We start from the raw sequence: 18,931 nt of genomic DNA, 5'->3' as shown, positions 1-18,931 counted from the left end.
AATAGTCAGTCCAAAGCCATTGAAAGGCCCACCCTTTCAGTCCCATCTCTGAAAGCAGTTGCATCTATGTTGGGACACCCCCATTGCTATCTTGAGTTAATTCCGCTATTGCCACCACCACCTTTAGTTGCAGGAGCATTTATCATGGGACACCAGCTGGGGTCCAGAAGCCCAACAACAAGGTGAGGTACAGGTAATCTGCAGGGACACTATAATATTATAGAGTAGAAACTGTAATACCTCATATCTGCACTGCAAGAAAGGAAGACACATAGACAACAGGAAAATCAAGGGAGGAAAGTGTCCCAAACAAACTGAGATAATACAGTAATAGAATTCATGGACAGTGCAGTTGATAAAATTTCAGAGAAGGAGTTCAGAATGTACATAATTAAAATGATCTATGAGTTAAAGAACAATATAAATGAGCAAATACAGGCAAAAAATGATCATTCCAACAAAGAAATAAGTGAGCAAATACAGGCAACCACTGATCACAACAAGAAAGAAATAAGGGAGCAAATACAGGTAGCAAAAGACTACTTCAAGAAGGTAATAGATATTCTGGGAAAAAAATCAGAAATCCAGAAATGAAGGAAACAGTAAACAAAATTAAAAAAAAATAGAAAGCATCACCAACAGACAAGATCAATTGGAAGATAGAACGTCAAATAATGAAGACAAAATATACAATCTTTAAAATAAAGTTGACCACACAGTGAAAATGGTAAGAAATCATGAACAGAATATCCAAGAATTATGGGATAACATCAAAAGACCAAATCTAAGATTTATTGGGATAGAGGAAGGCCTAGAGATTCAAACCAAAGGAATGCACAATCTCTTCAATGAAAAATATCTGAAAATTTCCCAACCATGAAGAATGAATTGGAAAATCAAATACAAGAGGCTTACAGGACACCAAATATACAAATTTACAACAGATCTACACCAAGACACATTATAATGAAAATGCCTAGCATACAGAATAAGAATTTTAAAAGCCATAAGAGAAAGGAATCAGATCACATATAGGGGGAAAACAATTAAGATCTCAGTAGATTTTTCAACCCAGACCCTCAAAGCCAGGCGATAATGGAACAACATATACCAAACTCTGAAAGAAAATGGATGCCAACCAAGATTCTTATGTCCAGAAAAATTAAGCTTTATATTTGATAATGAAATAAAGACCTTCCATAATAAACAAAAGTTAAAAGAATTTACAACCAGAAAGCCTGCACTACAGAACATCCTCAGCAAAATATTCCATGAGGAGAAAATGAAAAACAACAATGAAAATCAGCAAAAGGAGGTATTACACTAAAGGAAAAAGGAATCAAAAGAGAAAACAAGTCAAGTTAAATACCAAAAATAAACAAAAATGACAGGAAATACAAATCATGTCTCAATAATATTCCTGAATATGAATGGCCTAAACTCACCAGGCAAAAGGCATAGACTGGAAAACTGGATTTAAAAACCAAAAGATCCAACAATATGCTGCCTTCAAGAGATTCATCTCATAGGAAAAGACATCCACAAACTGAAGGTGAAAGGTTGGGGAAAAAACATACCACTCACATGGACTGTGGAAACATGCAGGAGTTTCCATCCTCATATCAAATAAAGTAGACTTCAATCCAAAGTTAATTAAAAGGAATAAAGAAGGACATTTCATACTGCTTAAGGGAAACATACATCAACAAGACATAACAAGTGTAAATATATATGGCCCAAACAATGGAGCATCTACATTCATCAAACAAACTCAAGTTCAAGAGCCAAACAGACCAACACAATAATTCTGGGTGACTTTAACACACCTCTTTCACCACTGGATAGATCTTCCAAACAAAAGCTAAACAAAGAAACTATAGAACTCAATAATACAATCAATAACTTAGACTTTACTGACATACATAGAATATTTCATCTATCAACGAGTGAATACACTTTCTTCTCAGCAGCACATGGATCCTTCTCTAAAATAGACCATATATTATGCCACAAAGCAACTCTTTCTTAACAAATACAAAAAAGTAGAGATACTACCCTGCATTCTATCAGATCAAAATGGGATAAAATTATAAATCAATGATAAAATAAAAATAGAAGCTACTCTAACACCTGTAGACTAAATAATATGCTACTGAAAAAGAAGAAAGTTCATTGCATTGAATTCATTCCTTAAAAAAAGAAAAAAGTCAACAAATAAATGACCTAACATTACATCTCCAAGCCCTAGAAAAAAAGAACGAATCAACACCAAAAGCAGCAGAAGAAATAATTAAAATCAGAGTAAAATTAATGAAATTGGAAAAAAAGAAACAACTGAAAAAATTGAGAAAACAAAAAGTTGGTTCTTTGAAAAAAATAAATAAAATTGATAAACCCTTAGCCATACTAATTAAGAGAAGGAGAGAGATATTGATATGTTTTTGTATTTGATTTCCTCAAATTACTAACATCCATGATGGAAAAGGAAATATCAGGACGGACACTACAGAAATACAGAAGATAATTAGAAACTATTTTGAAAATTTATAGTCCAATAAAATAGAAAATATTGAAGGCATTGACAAATTTCTTGAGTCATATGATTTGTCCAAACTGAATCAGGATGATATACACAAGTTAAACAGATCAGTTTCAAGTAATGAAATAGAAGATGTCATCAGAAGCCTACCAATCAAGAAAAGCCCAGGACCAGACAGATACACAGTTCTACAAGATCTTCAAAGAAGAACTAATATCAATACTCCTCAAATTAATTCATGAAATAGAAAAAGAGGGAACACTTCCAAACTCATTCTATGAGGCCAATATCACCCTGATCCCAAAACCAGGCAAAGACCACATCAAAGAAAGAAAACTTCAGACCAATATCTCTAATGAACATAGATGCAAAAATTCTCAATGAAATCCTGGCAAATTGAATATGAATACAAAAACATATTAAAAAGATAGTACACCACAATCAAGTAGGGTTCATCCTGGGGTTGGCTCAATATACAGAAACAATATATGTAATTCATCACATCTATAGACTTAAAGATAAGAATCATATGATCATCACAATAGATGCAGAAAAACAGTTCAACAAACTACAGCACCCCTTAATGTTCAAAACACTAGAAAAATTAGGGATAACTGGAACATATCTCAACATTGTAAATGTTATCTATACTAAGGCTCAGGTCAACATCATTCTAAATGGAGAAAAATTGAAAGCATTCTCTCTAAAAACTGGAACAAGACAGGGATGCCCAATTCACCAGTTCTATTTAACATAGTTCTTGAAACTCTAGCCAGAGCAATTAGATGAAAGAAATTAAAGGGATATGGATAGGAAAAGAAGAACTAAACTATCACTATTTGCCAACAATATGATTCTAAACCTAGAGGATCCAAAAAATTCTACCAAAAAACTTCTAGAACTAATAAGTGAATTCAGCAAAGTAGCAGTATATAAAAGCAACACACCAAAATCAAAGGCATTTCTGTACATCAGTGAAAAATTCTCTGAAAGAGAAATTAGGAAAACCACCCTGTTTACAATAGCCTCAAAAAAAAAAAAATTGGGGAATCAACTTAATGAAAGAGGTGAAAGACCTCTACAACAAAAACTACAGAACACTAAAGAAAGAAATTAAAGAAGACCTTAGAAGATGGAAAGATCTTTCTTATTCTTGGATAGGCAGAATTAATATTGTCAAAATGACTATACTACCAAAAGCACTATACAGATTTAATGCAATCCCAATCAAAATCCCAATGACATTCCTCATAGAAATAGAAAAAGCAATCATGAAATTCATCTGGAAAAATAAGAGATCCAGAATAGCTAAAGCAATCTTTAGCAAAAAGAGTAAAGCAGGTGGCATCACTATACCAGACCTTAAACTATACTACAGAGCAATAGTAACAAAAATGGCATGGTAGTGGCACCAAAACAGGCTTGTAGACCAATGGTTCAGAACAGAAGACACAGAGTCAAACCCACATAAATACAGTTATCTCCTAATAGACAAAGATGTCAAAAACATATATTGGAGAAAAGATGGCCTCTTTAATAAATGGTGCTGGGAAAACTGGAAATCCTTATGCAGCAAAATGAAAGAAGCCCCTATCTCTCACCATGCACCTGAGCCTAACAGAAGAAAAAGTAGGCCAAAATCTTCATCTTGACAGATTAAGCCCCGACTTCCTTAATAAGAAATAGAATAATAATTTTATTTCTCCTATAGCACAAGAAATAAAATCAAGAATCAATAAAGGGATTGATTCAAACTGAAAAGCTTATTCTCAGCAAAAGAAACAATCAGTGAGGCAAATAGAGAGCCTACAGAATGGAAGAAAATTTTTTACCACATGCACGTCAGATAGAGCACTAATCTCTAGGATATATAAAGAACTCAAAAAACTTAAGACCAAAAAACAAAAACAAACAAACAAAAAATGACCCAACCATAAATGGGCCAAGGAACTGAACAGACACTTCTCAGAATATGATATACAATCAACAAATATCTAAAAAAACATTCAACATCTCTCTCACTAGATTAGAGAAATGCAAATCAAAACTACTCTAAGATTTCATCTCATTCCAGTCAGAATGGCAGCTATTAAGAATACAAATAATAAGTGTTGGCGAGGATGTGGGGGAAAAGGCATAGTCAGTCATACATTGCTGGTGGGACTGCAAAATTGGTGCAGCTAATATGAAAAGCAGTATGGACATTCCTTGGAAAACTTGGAATGGAACTACCATTTGACCCAGCTATCCCACTCCCTGGTTTATACCCAAAGGACTTTAAAAATAGTATACTGCAGTGATACAGCCACATCAATATTTACAGCAGCACAATTTACAAGAGCTAAATTGTGGAACCAACCTAGACAGTCTTCAGTAGATGAATGTTTAAAGAAACTGTGGTATATATACACAATGGAATATTACTCAGCATTAAATGAGAATAAAATCACGGAATTTGCAGGTAAATGGATGGAGTTGGAGAACATTATACTAAGTGAAGTAAGTCAATCCCCCCAAAACCAAAGGCCAAATGTTTTGCCTGATAAGTGGATGCTGATCCATAATGGGGATGGCGGGGGGGGGGGGGGGGGGGGGGCGGGGGTGGAGCATGGGAGGAATGGAGAACTTTACATAGGGCAAAGTGGAGGGAGAGGAAGGGAGGGAGCATGGGGATAGGAAAGATGGTGGAATGATATAAACATCATTACCCTAAGTACATGTATGAATACACAAATGCTGTGACTCTACTTTGTGAACAACCAGAGACATGAAAATTTGTGCTTTATATGTACTAAGAAATGAAATGCATTCTGCTGTCATGTATAACAAATTAGAGTAAATAAATAAATTTAAAAATAAGTTTTTGGAGTTCTTTATAAATTCTAGATATTAATCTTTTGTCAGAAGAGTAGCTAGAAAAGATTTTCTTCCATTCTGCGGGTTCTCTTTTCATTTCTTGTTTCCTTTGCTGTACAAAAACTTTTTAATTTGATGTCATTGCATTTATTAACTTTTGCCATTATTTCCTAGGTTTTAGTTGTCCTATTGAAAAAGTCATTTCGTGTGCTTATATGCTGCAGTGTTGACACTATGTTTTCTTCTAGGAGTTGCACAGAGAAACTGGGCCATTTTCAAAAAGAAGTAAAATAGTGAAAGTTAAAATCATTTGGGTTCAAGATTTAGTATAAAGCTGAGGAAATCAAGGCAGTATGGTATTGGAGTAAGGACAAACAGATTACTGGAACAGGACAGAGGTTTAGAAATAGAAATACACACATACACACACACACACACACACACACACACACACACACACAGAGTTAGCTGATATTCAAGGAAGGATCCATGGTAATTCAGTGAGTAAAAAGTGGAACAACAGCAAATGTATAAGCAAAAAGAAATCAATCTTGGAGTGAGTAGCCCAACTCGTGGTGCTGCAAAGTGGAGACATTTTGTCTTGTTAGTGAGCCTGTGGAGTCTTGGTACTGGACCTTAAAGATAGCTACAGTGGCTGAAAATTGCTGCTCTGGAGACCAAAATCTGTCATCAAATTGAGATTAAACCATCAAACAGCAGACTTTAATGTAAAAGTAGAAGCATTAAGCAAATTTAAGGCAGAACTCATGGAAATCAGTGAAGACAAAACTAAAATCAGAAGATCTCTAAGCAAATCCCTCCCAGTTGTGACAGATGAGAATAAATATTATGCAAAAATTGTTTATATTAAAGGCTTCCCAAACGACACAACCCTTGGTGACATTAAAAGAATGGCTAAAAGATAAAGGTTAAGTACTAAATATTCTGATAAGAAGAACATTGAACAAAGCAGTTAAGGGCTCAATATTTGCTGGTTGATAGCACTGATCTGCTAAGAAGTTTATAGAGATCCCTAGCCAAAAGTACAAAAATATAGATCTGCTAATAGTTTTTAAGGAAGATTACTTTTCAAAAAAATGAAGAAAGTAAGCAAAACAAAGTGGAAGCTAAGTTAAGAGCTAAACAAGAGCAAGGAAAAAAACAATACTTAGCAGAAGATGCTGAAATGAAATCTCTAGAAGAAAAGATTGGATGCTTGCTGAAATTTTCGATTGATTTAGATGATCAGACCTGCAGAGAAAATTGAACATCCTTTTCTCACATCATGGTGAAATAAAATGGATAGACTTTGTCAGAGAAGCAAAAAATGGAATTTTTCTCTTTAAAGAAAAAACTAAGGTCTTGAGCAACTAATTAAAAAAAGAAAGGAAGGAAGGAAGGAAGGAAGGACTAAGGAAGCACAGGATAAAGCCAAAGATGCAAACAATGGTAATCTACAATTAAGGAACAAAGAAGTGACTTGGAAAGTACTAGAGAGGTGAGAAAAGCAGCTTTGAAAAAATATCATAGAAGACCAACAGAACCCCTAAACAAATGGAAATCAAGAGGTTACAGATTTAAAGGGAAAAAAAAAAAAAAAAAGGAAATAAAGCTGCCCAGCCTGGGTCTGCTAAAGGTAAAGCAGAGTTTCAGGGCAAGAAAAACGAAATTTGATAGTGATAATTAACATGATGAAAATGATACAGCTGGACCAGTGAGAAGAGCAAGAAAAGAAAAAGACAAAGAAAAGCCTGCAACAGTAAACAGAAAATGGTGCTAAACTACTGGTACTCAACCAGTAGTTTAGGGGAAAAAACGTTTAAATTCATCTTAGCTAGGTTTTAAACTGTGTTTTGTCTTTGGAATCTTTTAAAAAGAAAACCAAATTAGGGCCAATTCAGTTGAACAAGGCAGTTAAGGGCTTTGTTCAATTCAGTGTCTCCACCAATAGTAAAGGAAAAAATTTTTGTTGTTTAACTTTACTGTTTTCCTGTTTTCCAAGTAAGGGGTTTTTTTTGTTTTTGTTTTTTGTTTGTTTGTTTGTTTTTTAATGTATAGTTCTGTTTGTGTTCAGAGGATTCAAATATCAAAAAAAAAGATTCTTCCACTAAATTGCCTTTGTAATAACAGAATGTATAGTACAAAGTAACAAAACAAAAGGAGCAAAAAAATGAAATGAATCTTAATCCACACTTCACACCACATATAGATATCAACTTGAAATTGATTATAGATCTAAATGCAAAACCCAAACCATAAAACTTACAGAAGAAAATATTGGACAAAATCTTTGTGACCTTGAGTTGGGTAAGGATATTTAAATAGGACATAAAAAGCACAAACCCTGTAATAAAAAACTGACAAACTGAACGTTATAATTAAAATCTTTTTAATCTTCAAAAGATTGATCTAGAAAAGGAAAAAACTATTTGAAAATATATATCCACTAAAGGACTTGTATCCAGAATATATTTGGCACTCTTAAAATTCAATAGTAAAAGGACAAAAAAGCTAAATTTTTGTGGGAAAAAATATTTAAATATGTACATCCCTAAAGGTATACAAATGGCAAATAAAGCACATCAAAATGTGTTCAATGCTATTATTCCTTAAGAAAATACAAATGAAAAACATAATCAGATACCACAATTTACTCCCTAGACCAATTAAAATCAAGGATATCAAGTATTGTCAAGGATGTAGAGCAATTGGCACTCCTCTACATTGCTGTGTAGGAGTGAAAAATGAAAAATAGTACAACCACTTTGGGAAGCATTTGGCAGCTTCTTACAAACCTACCTAACATATGACCAAGCCATTCTACTCCTAGGTTTTTATCAAGAGAAATGAAAATATACTTTCACACAAAAAGTTCTGCTCATATGTTCATAGGAGATTTATTTATAACAGCTTAAAACTGGGGACAACCCAAATGTCTATTAATTGCTGAGTACATAAATAAATTGTGGTATATTCACATGACATACGAATATGAAGGGACAATCATACACCAACATGGATGAATGTCTGAGCTTGTGCTAAGTAAAAAAAAGCCAGATACAAAAAGCCACATATTGAATGCTTCCATTTACATGAAATTCTAGAAAAGATAAAGCTGTACCAATAGAAATTAGTGGTTGCCTGGAGCCAGGGGAGGGAAGGAAGACTATCTACTGAAGAACCCAAGGGAACTTTTTTTAGAATTGAAAATGACCTATATATGCTTATACTCATGATTCATCTAATTATATACTTGCAATTGGTGAATTTTATTACATATAAATTGTACCTCAATAAAATAAAAATACTTCATAGGTTGTGCTAGTCCTATTTCATCACTTAATTCTTTTTTTTTTTTTTTTTTAGAGAGAGAGAGAGAGAGAGAGAGAATTTTAATATTTATTTTTTAGTTTTCGGTGGACACAACATCTTTGTTTGTATGTGGTGCTGAGGATCGAACCCGGGCCGCACGCATGCCAGGAGAGCGCACTACCGCTTGAGCCACATCCCCAGCCCCATCACTTAATTCTTGATACATGAGTCATGGTCCAGTGGGAAAACAGAAACCACATGACTTATTTCAAGGGGAGACTCGATTTATATGAGCGTGAGAAAGCAAAAAAGAGTAAATAACACTAATGCAAATGTAAGCAAAAGATGGTAACTGCAGGATCTGCTATCACCCCTAAAGCTGAGGGAATAAAATGAAACTGTCCCTTTTGAGCTCAGAGGAGGGGCTTCCCAGGGTTGTGGGTGAAATCTGAGGAAAAGGTATACCAAGACCACTGCAGGTACCTCTAGAGACAGGGGCTGTAGTTGGGGTTTTCACAGTGCTGCATGAGGCAGGAAGCTGCTGTCCCCAGAAAGAAGGGCCACTGTTGAGACAACTTAGAGAAGAACAGAAAGAACAAGGATCAATCCCTTTTCTTTCCTTTTTTTTATTTCCAATCTTTATTGCTTCCTATTGGTGGAACTTAACACAGACCTAGCTGTGAAAGGAGAATTTTGTTTCCAGAGGCTAATCTTAGCATCAGAGAACAGATCATAGAAAGTATGGGTGTAGAGCTAAAAGAGAACATGAAACTTCTGGTTTAATCCCATTTTTACTAATATGAAAATCAATCAGTAATTTTAGAGTAATCCCTCTAAACATTCCCAATCAATGTTTCACTTACTGGTTTTAACGTCCATTGTTTACAGTTACCTAGCTTCATTATTTCATTCAGGGTTATAGCACAGCAGTTTTCTGATTTTAGCTTTCTTTATGCATTTTTTAGTTGGAATTCTATAAAAAAGAACATTCCCTTATAAAATTTTGGCCATTTTCAGAGTTGATGTCTTAGCAACCTCCAAAGGTGATCAATGAATTAGTGGCTTTTTTAATATTAGAAAATCATCACTTTTGCTTATATATTTAATGTTTTAATCTATTACAGGTGTTATTCTTTTTGATATTCAAATTTTCAAATTTTATCATATTATGACAGCTGAAGCTTTTGTGTTTTATGTCATTTTGTTTTGTTTTGTTTTCTGGTTTTTTTTTTTTTTTTTTGATAGTTGTTCTGGATTATCCTTGTAAAAATGTCAGGTATGTTCAAATTAATTCAATCCTTCTCATTTGACTCCAAATCTCTCAGCTCTTGGAAAAAATTTGCAACTTACCTTGAACTTTCCCTGCTTGATGAACTGTTAATAAATTAACACCTTGATTGTCTATTATTGAGCCACCTTGTAGAAACATTCTTGAGATGATCTCTCCACCAGTGCAAACAAAGCCAGTATTAATCACAAAATTTAATAAAGTTTTTCAACTCTAACCAAATCTGCAAGTCCAGTCTTGAAATCTTGGGTATTATGTACAGTCTAAGAAAGGGGGTGGAAAGGGGGAATGACAATTCAGAAAAGTAAATAGAAATGTTCAATCTAAAAAGGAAACAAGATTTTAAACCAAAAAGGTATACAAATGGCAAACAAAGCACATCAAAATGTGTTCAATGCTATTATTCCTTAGGAAAATACAATACAAAATTTGTGTTCTAAAGTAAAGGATCATAAATAGTTTTCCTAAAGTGGATTCAGTTTAGCTCCTACTGTTGAAATTATAAGTACTACTGTAGCATGTGGGAGCAACAAAAGAACAAAATATATGGGTCCTGGGATTCACCTTGGGGAAACCTCTTTTTCCTCCAGAAGGGTTCGTAGTCTTTTGATCTCCATTAACACTCCTTTTTTATTCTTTTAGAGGTATGTAAAGAGGTGAATAGAGACACCTCCAACCAGATACCCAGGCCAAAACTTGGGAGATCTCTTGGGTTCCCCATGCCATAATATTGATAACACTTAAAAAATCTCCAGTTCTCCCCTTCTTTTCCTCCATTACTGCTACAGTTTAGACTTTCAATAGTAACTGAACTAGGTTATTGGCCTTCTAAATGTCGCCAGTCTTCACACTTTAGTTTTTATATTCCTATCAAAGTAATCTTTCTAAAAGTTTTGTTTTTTTCATTTCATAGTCCCTGGTTAAAATCCTTAAATGGCTCCTTGTTACCTTTAGAAAAACTCCAAATTTCTTTGTATGGAGTAGAATACCTTTCATGATGATCTGGTCTCCATTTAATTTCATATCTTCCCCATTGCTGCCTCCTGTGTCATACCCAGGATCTCTCAAGTCCCATACACAATGCTCCAGAAATACTGAAACATGACAGATCCCTGACCACTCTATGCTCTAAGTCCTTTTCATTTCAATATGTTGTTTTCTCTACTTAAACCAACCTTCTTTCTTGACAAATGAAGATTCATTCTATTCAAAAATCACCTCTGATCACCTCTTCTGGAAAGCTTTACCTGACCTCCTCCACATCCAGAGTACATTAGCTGCCTCCACTATTCCATGGGTTCCTTGGTAGACTTATTACCACAGTGATCCCTACACTATGGGACACTATCTCTCATGAGCTTTCTCATGTGTGCAATCTCTACCCCTGGCATCCAGCAGCATGCTTGAGTATACCCTCAATGAAGGTTTGCACACAACAATTTTCAAACATTTTCCCAAAGTTCTTGTACTAACATCTAAACTCCTAACAAAAATATAACTTGAGTTCCCTATTGTCCCACATCTATATTGGTATTATCATATATTTTCATTAAAAATATTGTGGTGCACCTATGGTGACATCTCATTGTGATTTTTAATAAATCCATAATATGTTGATGGATGTAGTGTTAAGAGAATCCTTTTTTCTCACAAAAATTAATTAATATTTTCTAAAACAGCAAATTCAAAGGATTTAAGGTAAGCTTTTTTTAAGGAGCAATAAAATTAAAAAGTGAGAAATATCTCATCTAAATTAGTATTATACATAGTTTACCAACATTATAAATCTATGTAAGGTTTACTATGAATGTGGCAACATGCTAATACAGTACTGTTGTCAAGATCTTGGAATCAGAACCAGAATAGATCTCATCAATGGTTCTCAAATTTGGGTATTCTAGAAAACCAATGTGCTTGCATTGAAGTCCCAAAAATTTTGATTTGGTAGTCTAGATGTTGGGCTCTAATGTCTATATTTTAATAAGTATCCCAAGTGATTTTGATGCAGTCTACAGAATGAGAACTACATCACAAAGTAGTTTATGAGACTACCTACTTCATCTAACATCTGATTAATGTGAGAACAATAATTTTTCTATTTTTGTGTGTACATGTAGCAGCAATTTACAAAATTAAAATTAAGCCTATTTGGAGAAGTTTAGGACAGACTTTGCATTAATTCAGGGCCTTTAATGACGTTGTAAAACTTGGAGCAGTATGGGAAGCACTATAGAGCATTGGTGTCACTTTCCAAAGATGTGAAGTTGAAACTCAGATGTATCATCATAGGCAAATCCCCTAACCTCCCTGAGTTTCCACTTCTTATCTAAAATTAGTATTATACCTATCCTTCCAACCTTCTAAATTTGTATAAGGTTCAAAATGAGTGTGGCTACCTTCTAATACACAGTACAACCTGATTTTTGTTAAGCCGATCATTGTGCTTTCAATTGACACATCTGCCTGCATTAAAGAAACAGTCTCAGGGACATTTGTTTCTTGAAGTAACCTCTGCAGCTTCCTACTGAAGTGTAGTTGGGATTCTAATCACTGAACCCCTTAATGTTACAGTTTAGACACCATGTAAGGAAAATCTTGAGTGGCATGATAAGAAAACAAAATTAATTTAGAGAAAAGACCAGGGTTCAAGTGTTCTGATTATCAGTCCAGATCACTTTCCACCATACTTTACTCATTTGTCTCTCCCATTCTTTATTACAGTTCACAAGCCAAGTAATTCTGGTACACAATCAACGTTGAGCAATACTTTCGACTGCATTAGATGTGGTAGTGGAACAGAAATCATTATTGTCATTCTTCTACCCATCATTATTTTGTAAACGACTTCGTTAGTATTCATATACCATAAAATTCACCAATTTAATTGCACGACTCTTATATAATTTTAGTATAATTACAGAATTGTGCAACCATTATCACAATGATCGAACACTTTCATCACTCACAAAGAAACTCCCCATCTGACAGCAGTCATGCTCCGTTCTTCCCTCCTCCCAGCTTTATAGCAACCACTAATGTCTGTCTGTACAGATTTGCTTACTCAAGACCTTTCATTTACATGGACTCATACTGTATGTGGTCTTTCGTGATTAGCTTCTTAGCATGTTCTAAAGATGTACTTATTTTAGAATTTTCAGGGTAACACCAATATAGTTTACAAATTTAAAAATCACTCTTAATCCCATTCCAATATAATCAATAGTGTCATTTTCTTCTTTCTCTTCCTTCTCCCCCATCCCCGAAGGTGCACTTTTACCAGATCAGAAAACAAATGAAGGATGCCCTTTACCTGAACCCTGCTTTCACCTCTGTGAAACCAAGTCTTGCCTTCCTCCAAAAGCTCCAAGAGCGCCCAGGCCAGTGAGGGAGAAGCGCCCCCGCCCATCCCTGCTGGCGCTTCTTTTACGTCACTGCTTGGAGCCACAGACCCCATCCCTCCTTCCCGGTAGCCGTAGCTTTGACAGGGCGCGATGGCGGCGGCCGGGTCTGCAGGGGTGCCGGCGATCGTGTCGGAAAAGCAAGAGTTCTACCAGCTTCTGAAGAACCTGATCAATCCAAGCTGCATGGTGCGGAGGCAAGCAGAGGAAATCTATGAAAATATCCCAGGTCTGTGTAAGACTACATTCCTCTTAGATGCCGTCAGAAATAGAAGAGCAGGTTATGAGGTGAGACAAATGGCTGCCGCACTGCTACGCCGGCTTTTGTCCTCTGGGTTTGAGGAGGTCTACCCAAATCTGCCTTCTGATGTTCAGAGAGATGTCAAGATTGAACTGATACTGGCTGTTAAGTTAGAAACACATGCTAGCATGAGGAAAAAGCTCTGTGATATTTTTGCGGTGCTGGCCAGGAATTTGATAGATGAGGATGGCACTAACCATTGGCCAGAAGGTCTGAAGTTCCTTATTGATTCGATCTACTCTAAAAATGTGGTTCTGTGGGAAGTTGCACTTCACGTCTTCTGGCACTTTCCTGGAATTTTTGGGAACCAAGATCGGCACGATTTGGATATCATCAAAAGGTTGTTGGACCAGTGTATTCAAGATCAAGAACATCCAGCAATCAGGACATTATCTGCTAGAGCTGCAGCTGCATTTGTACTTGCTAATGAGAATAATATTGCTCTTTTCAAAGACTTTGCAGACTTGCTTCCTGGAATCTTACAAGCTGTCAATGATTCATGCTACCAGGATGATGATTCAGTGCTAGAATCCCTTGTTGAGATTGCTGATACAGTACCTAAGTATTTGGGTCCTTATTTAGAAGATACTCTACAGTTGAGCCTGAAGTTATGTGGAGATTCTAGACTTAGTAACCTGCAACGCCAGCTGGCCCTTGAAGTGATAGTGACCTTGTCTGAAACTGCAACTCCAATGTTGAAAAAACATACAAATATTATTGCACAGGCAGTTCCTCATATATTAGCAATGATGGTTGATCTACAGGATGATGAGGACTGGGTAAATGCTGATGAAATGGAAGAAGATGATTTTGACAGCAATGCAGTTGCTGCTGAGAGTGCTCTAGACAGACTGGCTTGTGGGCTTGGTGGAAAAGTTGTTTTACCAATGACCAAGGAGCATATTATGCAAATGCTTCAGAGCCCTGACTGGAAATATCGACATGCTGGATTAATGGCCTTATCTGCCATTGGAGAAGGTTGCCATCAGCAAATGGAACCAATTCTAGATGAAACTGTTAACTCTGTTTTACTTTTTCTTCAGGATCCTCATCCAAGGGTGAGGGCTGCAGCCTGTACTACACTTGGACAAATGGCTACAGATTTTGCACCTAGTTTCCAAAAGAAATTCCATGAAACAGTGATTGCAGCTTTGTTGCGTACGATGGAAAATCAAGGTAATCAGCGTGTACAATCTCATGCAGCTTCTGCTCTTATTATTTTTATTGAAGATTGCCCCAAGTCATTGCTAGTTCTCTATTTGGATAGTATGGTGAAAAATCTACATTCTATCTTGGTGATTAAACTTCAAGAATTGATTCGGAATGGAACTAAGTTGGCCTTGGAACAGCTTGTGACAACCATTGCCTCAGTTGCAGATACAATAGAAGAAAAATTTATTCCATATTATGACATATTTATGCCCTCACTAAAGCATATTGTTGAGCTTGCTGTTCAGAAGGAACTCAAGCTTCTGAGAGGAAAAACTATTGAGTGCATTAGCCATGTTGGTCTTGCTGTTGGGAAGGAAAAATTTATGCAAGATGCATCAAATGTGATGCAGCTATTGTTGAAGACACAATCAGACTTGAATAATATGGAAGATGATGACCCTCAGACCTCTTACATGGTTTCAGCTTGGGCTAGAATGTGTAAAATTCTTGGAAAAGATTTCCAACAGTACCTTCCACTGGTTATTGAGCCTCTTATTAAGACTGCTTCAGCTAAACCTGATGTCGCTCTCTTAGACACACAAGATGTAGAGAATATGAGTGATGATGATGGATGGCAATTTGTAAATCTTGGAGACCAGCAAAGTTTTGGAATTAAAACTTCAGGACTTGAAGCAAAAGCAACTGCTTGCCAGATGTTGGTTTACTATGCTAAGGAGTTAAGAGAAGGATTTGTGGAGTATACAGAACAAGTTGTGAAATTAATGGTTCCCTTACTGAAATTTTATTTCCATGACAATGTTCGAGTGGCAGCTGCAGAGTCCATGCCTTTTCTCCTGGAATGTTCAAGAATTCGTGGTCCAGAGTATCTTTCACAGATGTGGCAGTTCATATGTGACCCCTTAATCAAGGCTATAGGAACTGAACCTGATACTGATGTACTCTCAGAAATAATGAATTCTTTTGCAAAGTCCATTGAGGTAATGGGAGATGGTTGCCTCAATGATGAACACTTGGAAGAACTGGGAGGAATACTGAAAGCAAAACTTGAAGGACATTTTAAAAACCAAGAATTACGACAGGTTAAAAGACAAGAAGAAAACTATGACCAACAGGTTGAGATGTCTCTGCAAGATGAGGATGAATGTGATGTTTATATTCTGACCAAAGTATCAGATATTTTGCACTCATTATTTAGTACTTATAAAGAAAAGATTTTACCATGGTTTGAACAGCTACTTCCATTAATTGTAAATCTAATATGTTCAAGTAGACCATGGCCAGACAGACAGTGGGGATTATGCATATTTGATGATATCATAGAGCACTGCAGCCCAACCTCATTTAAATATGTAGAATATTTTCGGTGGCCAATGCTACTAAATATGCGAGATAACAACCCTGAAGTCAGGCAAGCTGCTGCTTATGGCCTGGGTGTTATGGCACAGTTTGGTGGAGATGATTATCGTTCTCTATGTTCAGAAGCTGTTCCACTACTGGTAAAAGTTATTAAGTGTGCAAATTCCAAAACTAAAAAAAATGTCATTGCGACAGAGAACTGTATCTCAGCAATAGGGAAGATTTTGAAGTTTAAGCCTAACTGTGTAAATGTAGATGAAGTTCTTCCACACTGGTTATCATGGCTTCCACTGCATGAAGATAAAGAGGAAGCGATTCAGACTTTGAGTTTTCTCTGTGACTTAATTGAAAGTAACCACCCAGTTGTAGTTGGTCCAAATAATTCTAATCTCCCCAAAATAATTAGTATAATTGCAGAAGGAAAAATTAATGAGACTATTAGCTATGAAGATCCTTGTGCCAAACGCCTTGCTAATGTTGTTCGTCAGGTACAAACATCTGAAGAATTATGGTTGGAATGTATATCGCAACTTGATAATGAACAGCAGGAAGCCTTACAGGAATTGCTAAATTTTGCTTGAAGCACTTTAATATTACTTACATATCATCTATCTATCTATCATAAAAGTAACTATAAATAAATGTTGTGAGTGAATTCCGTTATAAGATGAGAAAACTTCTCTCTCTGCTAAGCAGTTTATATTTCTTCTCCATGTATCTCCAAGATTATAGTTAATGTTCAAGCCTTCTGTTCACCTTGCATGTTTTATCTCTTAAACATAGACCTTGGTGATAACCTATGCTTCCAGTTGTCTTAGAATGTTTGTCACCTTTTCCCTATTTGTGTGAAGTATAGAGATTGTTACTATTTGTCTGAACTAATGATGCTGGGCAATTGCTATACTTGGTGCCAAGATGTCATGGTGATTGTCACAAGATGGTAAGAGCTTACAAAGATAAGCTAGGAGAATTTCCAGGACAAACATCTTTGGAATCGAGGATGATAGATATAGTGACAGGCTTATTCCTCCTTGATAATACTCCTGGTTTTTATGTAATGGTAGTTTGCTGGAACTAAGCAAGAGTTTTAAGATATTGCAATGGATGTGGAAGTTTTCTCTATAATGTATGTGAACTTTTTAAATAATGTTGAGAATTGGGCAGGACATACCAATATTCTAGTTCCCAAAGTGTTCTGCTGAAAGTTATGAGAACTTTTAAATCTCCTAACTAACATGGTTTGCATTTTTTAAAGTTATCCAGAACTCCAAGAATCATGGTTACAGAAAAGGGAGTCCTGGTACATCTAACATTGGTAATATGTAATATTCTAATAGTATTTGACAAATAGTAATCAATATTTATGGGAGTCTGTCAGTGTTATGTGTTTCAATAGAGTATTGCTTTGTGTATGTATTACATTTTCCCCCCTGCAAAGCAGCCCAATAAGAAGAGAAGCCTGGATTCAAAATGGGGCTTAAATAGATTTCTATTTCAAATATCCCTAACAGATTCTTTTAGTAGCACTGAAGGATGTTCTGTTATGAAAGCAAAACAACTTAGTTTTATCTTTAAACATTAAAAAGAAAACAGTTTTGAGACTGGTCATTTATCAGTATGTGTGTATTATAATAAAACAGTTGTATAAATCTAGGGTTAATTATATTAATTGGAATGTCAGTCTTTAATGTTGAGCTTTTGTAGGGTAGAAAAAAAAAGCTTTCTATTCAACAAATTTTCAATCCAAAACTTAAAAACAAATACATTTATTGTGATTTCCTGGGGCTATTGTGAGTACTGTGTGTGTAAAGTGTTTAGCAAATATTTAGGACCTAGTAAGCGCTCAATAAATCATCACTGTTACTGCCCTTGTTTGTACTTATACTGTGTTTTTTGTTTTCTTTTTTTTAATACCTTGGAATTCCTTTTATATTGGAATTTTCCCAGTTTATTCCCTACCAATTCAGATGGACAAGCAATCTAGGCCACTCTAGACAGATATATAAAGTTGTCTTACACATACAGTTCCTCTCTATTCCATACAATTACTTATTAATGAGGGGAGGGGAAAAAGTTAAAGACATTACATTTAGTATGGTCATAATTTAATTTAAATAAAGCCAGTGTTGTGGTGCACACCTGTAATCCCGGCAACTCAGGAAGCTGAAGCAGGAGGATCATGAGTTCAAAGCCAACCTCAGTAACTTATTAAGGACCTAAGCAACTTAGAAAGACCCTGTCTCTAAATAAAATATAAAAAGGGCTGGGGATAGGGCTCAGTGGTTAAGTACCCCTGGGTTTAATCCCAGTACCAAAAAATTAATTAATTAAATAAAAGTATAGATGAATAAATTTAAAATTCTACTGAAGTTTTAATAGAGGTTTTCTCCGGAGAGTGGGACTAAGTGGCAAATCTTCTCACTTATGTATATTTTCTAACTTACCTATAATCAATATATTTATTGTGTAATAAAGTATTATTGTCATTTAAGTTCAAGGGCCTGATCCTACTTTCATAATAGCTAGGATTACTATCAAGTTGGCTTCTGCATGAACTAGAGTAAGCTTGGTTCTACTCGCCCACATGTCTTTCTCTTTTATATACTTTAAGAAAGCCTTGGTCAACATTTCTGGCAATTCCCTATACTCTTGTGCATGAGGAATTAGAAATTCTGCCAAATGACTTGTATTTTGGCATTTGAAGTTTT

At 35.5% G+C, this 18,931-nt stretch overlaps 2 protein-coding genes and 1 pseudogene across 6 annotated transcripts in view; 2 read left to right on the top strand and 1 right to left on the bottom strand.

The window, feature by feature from the left end:
• Positions 1-13,392, bottom strand: part of Il33 (interleukin 33) — a 201,441-nt gene extending 188,049 nt beyond the window's left edge. For 3 of the 4 annotated variants that reach the window (XM_071600623.1, XM_071600628.1, XM_071600625.1), the window contains exons 1-2: positions 13,306-13,392; positions 10,058-10,258 (exon numbers count right to left, since the gene is read on the bottom strand). The gene's annotated coding sequence lies outside the window, so the exon portion shown is untranslated. The remainder of the gene's footprint in view (positions 1-10,057; positions 10,259-13,305) is intronic. The other variant, XM_071600626.1, reaches the window with a different exon arrangement.
• On the top strand, positions 67-7,175 carry LOC114098865 (lupus La protein pseudogene; annotated as a pseudogene).
• A 78-nt stretch (positions 13,393-13,470) lies between the features above and the next one.
• Ranbp6 (RAN binding protein 6) lies at positions 13,471-18,105 on the top strand. Of its 2 annotated transcripts, XM_027943104.2 has the most exons (2): positions 13,471-13,622; positions 14,738-14,889. In XM_027943104.2, exons 1-2 carry the CDS (start codon positions 13,487-13,489, stop codon positions 14,806-14,808), a joined length of 207 nt encoding a protein of 68 aa, XP_027798905.2. In that variant the 5' UTR covers positions 13,471-13,486; the 3' UTR covers positions 14,809-14,889. The 2 variants fall into 2 exon arrangements, with proteins under 2 accessions (XP_027798905.2, XP_027798904.1); XM_027943103.3 differs by having other exon boundaries at positions 13,471-18,105.
• The last annotated feature ends 826 nt before the right edge of the window (positions 18,106-18,931 follow it).

The sequence above is a fragment of the Marmota flaviventris genome, chromosome 13, assembly GCF_047511675.1.
Source record: "Marmota flaviventris isolate mMarFla1 chromosome 13, mMarFla1.hap1, whole genome shotgun sequence".
NCBI classification, from domain to species: Eukaryota; Metazoa; Chordata; class Mammalia; order Rodentia; family Sciuridae; genus Marmota; species Marmota flaviventris.
Note: the sequence above shows the minus strand (reverse complement) of the source record. Positions and strands in the feature narration are given on the sequence as shown.

Coding starts and splice junctions, on each gene's coding strand:
- Ranbp6 (XM_027943103.3), top strand. CDS start 13,487: ATGGCGGCGGCCGGGTCTGCAGGGGTGCCGGCGATCGTGTCGGAAAAG.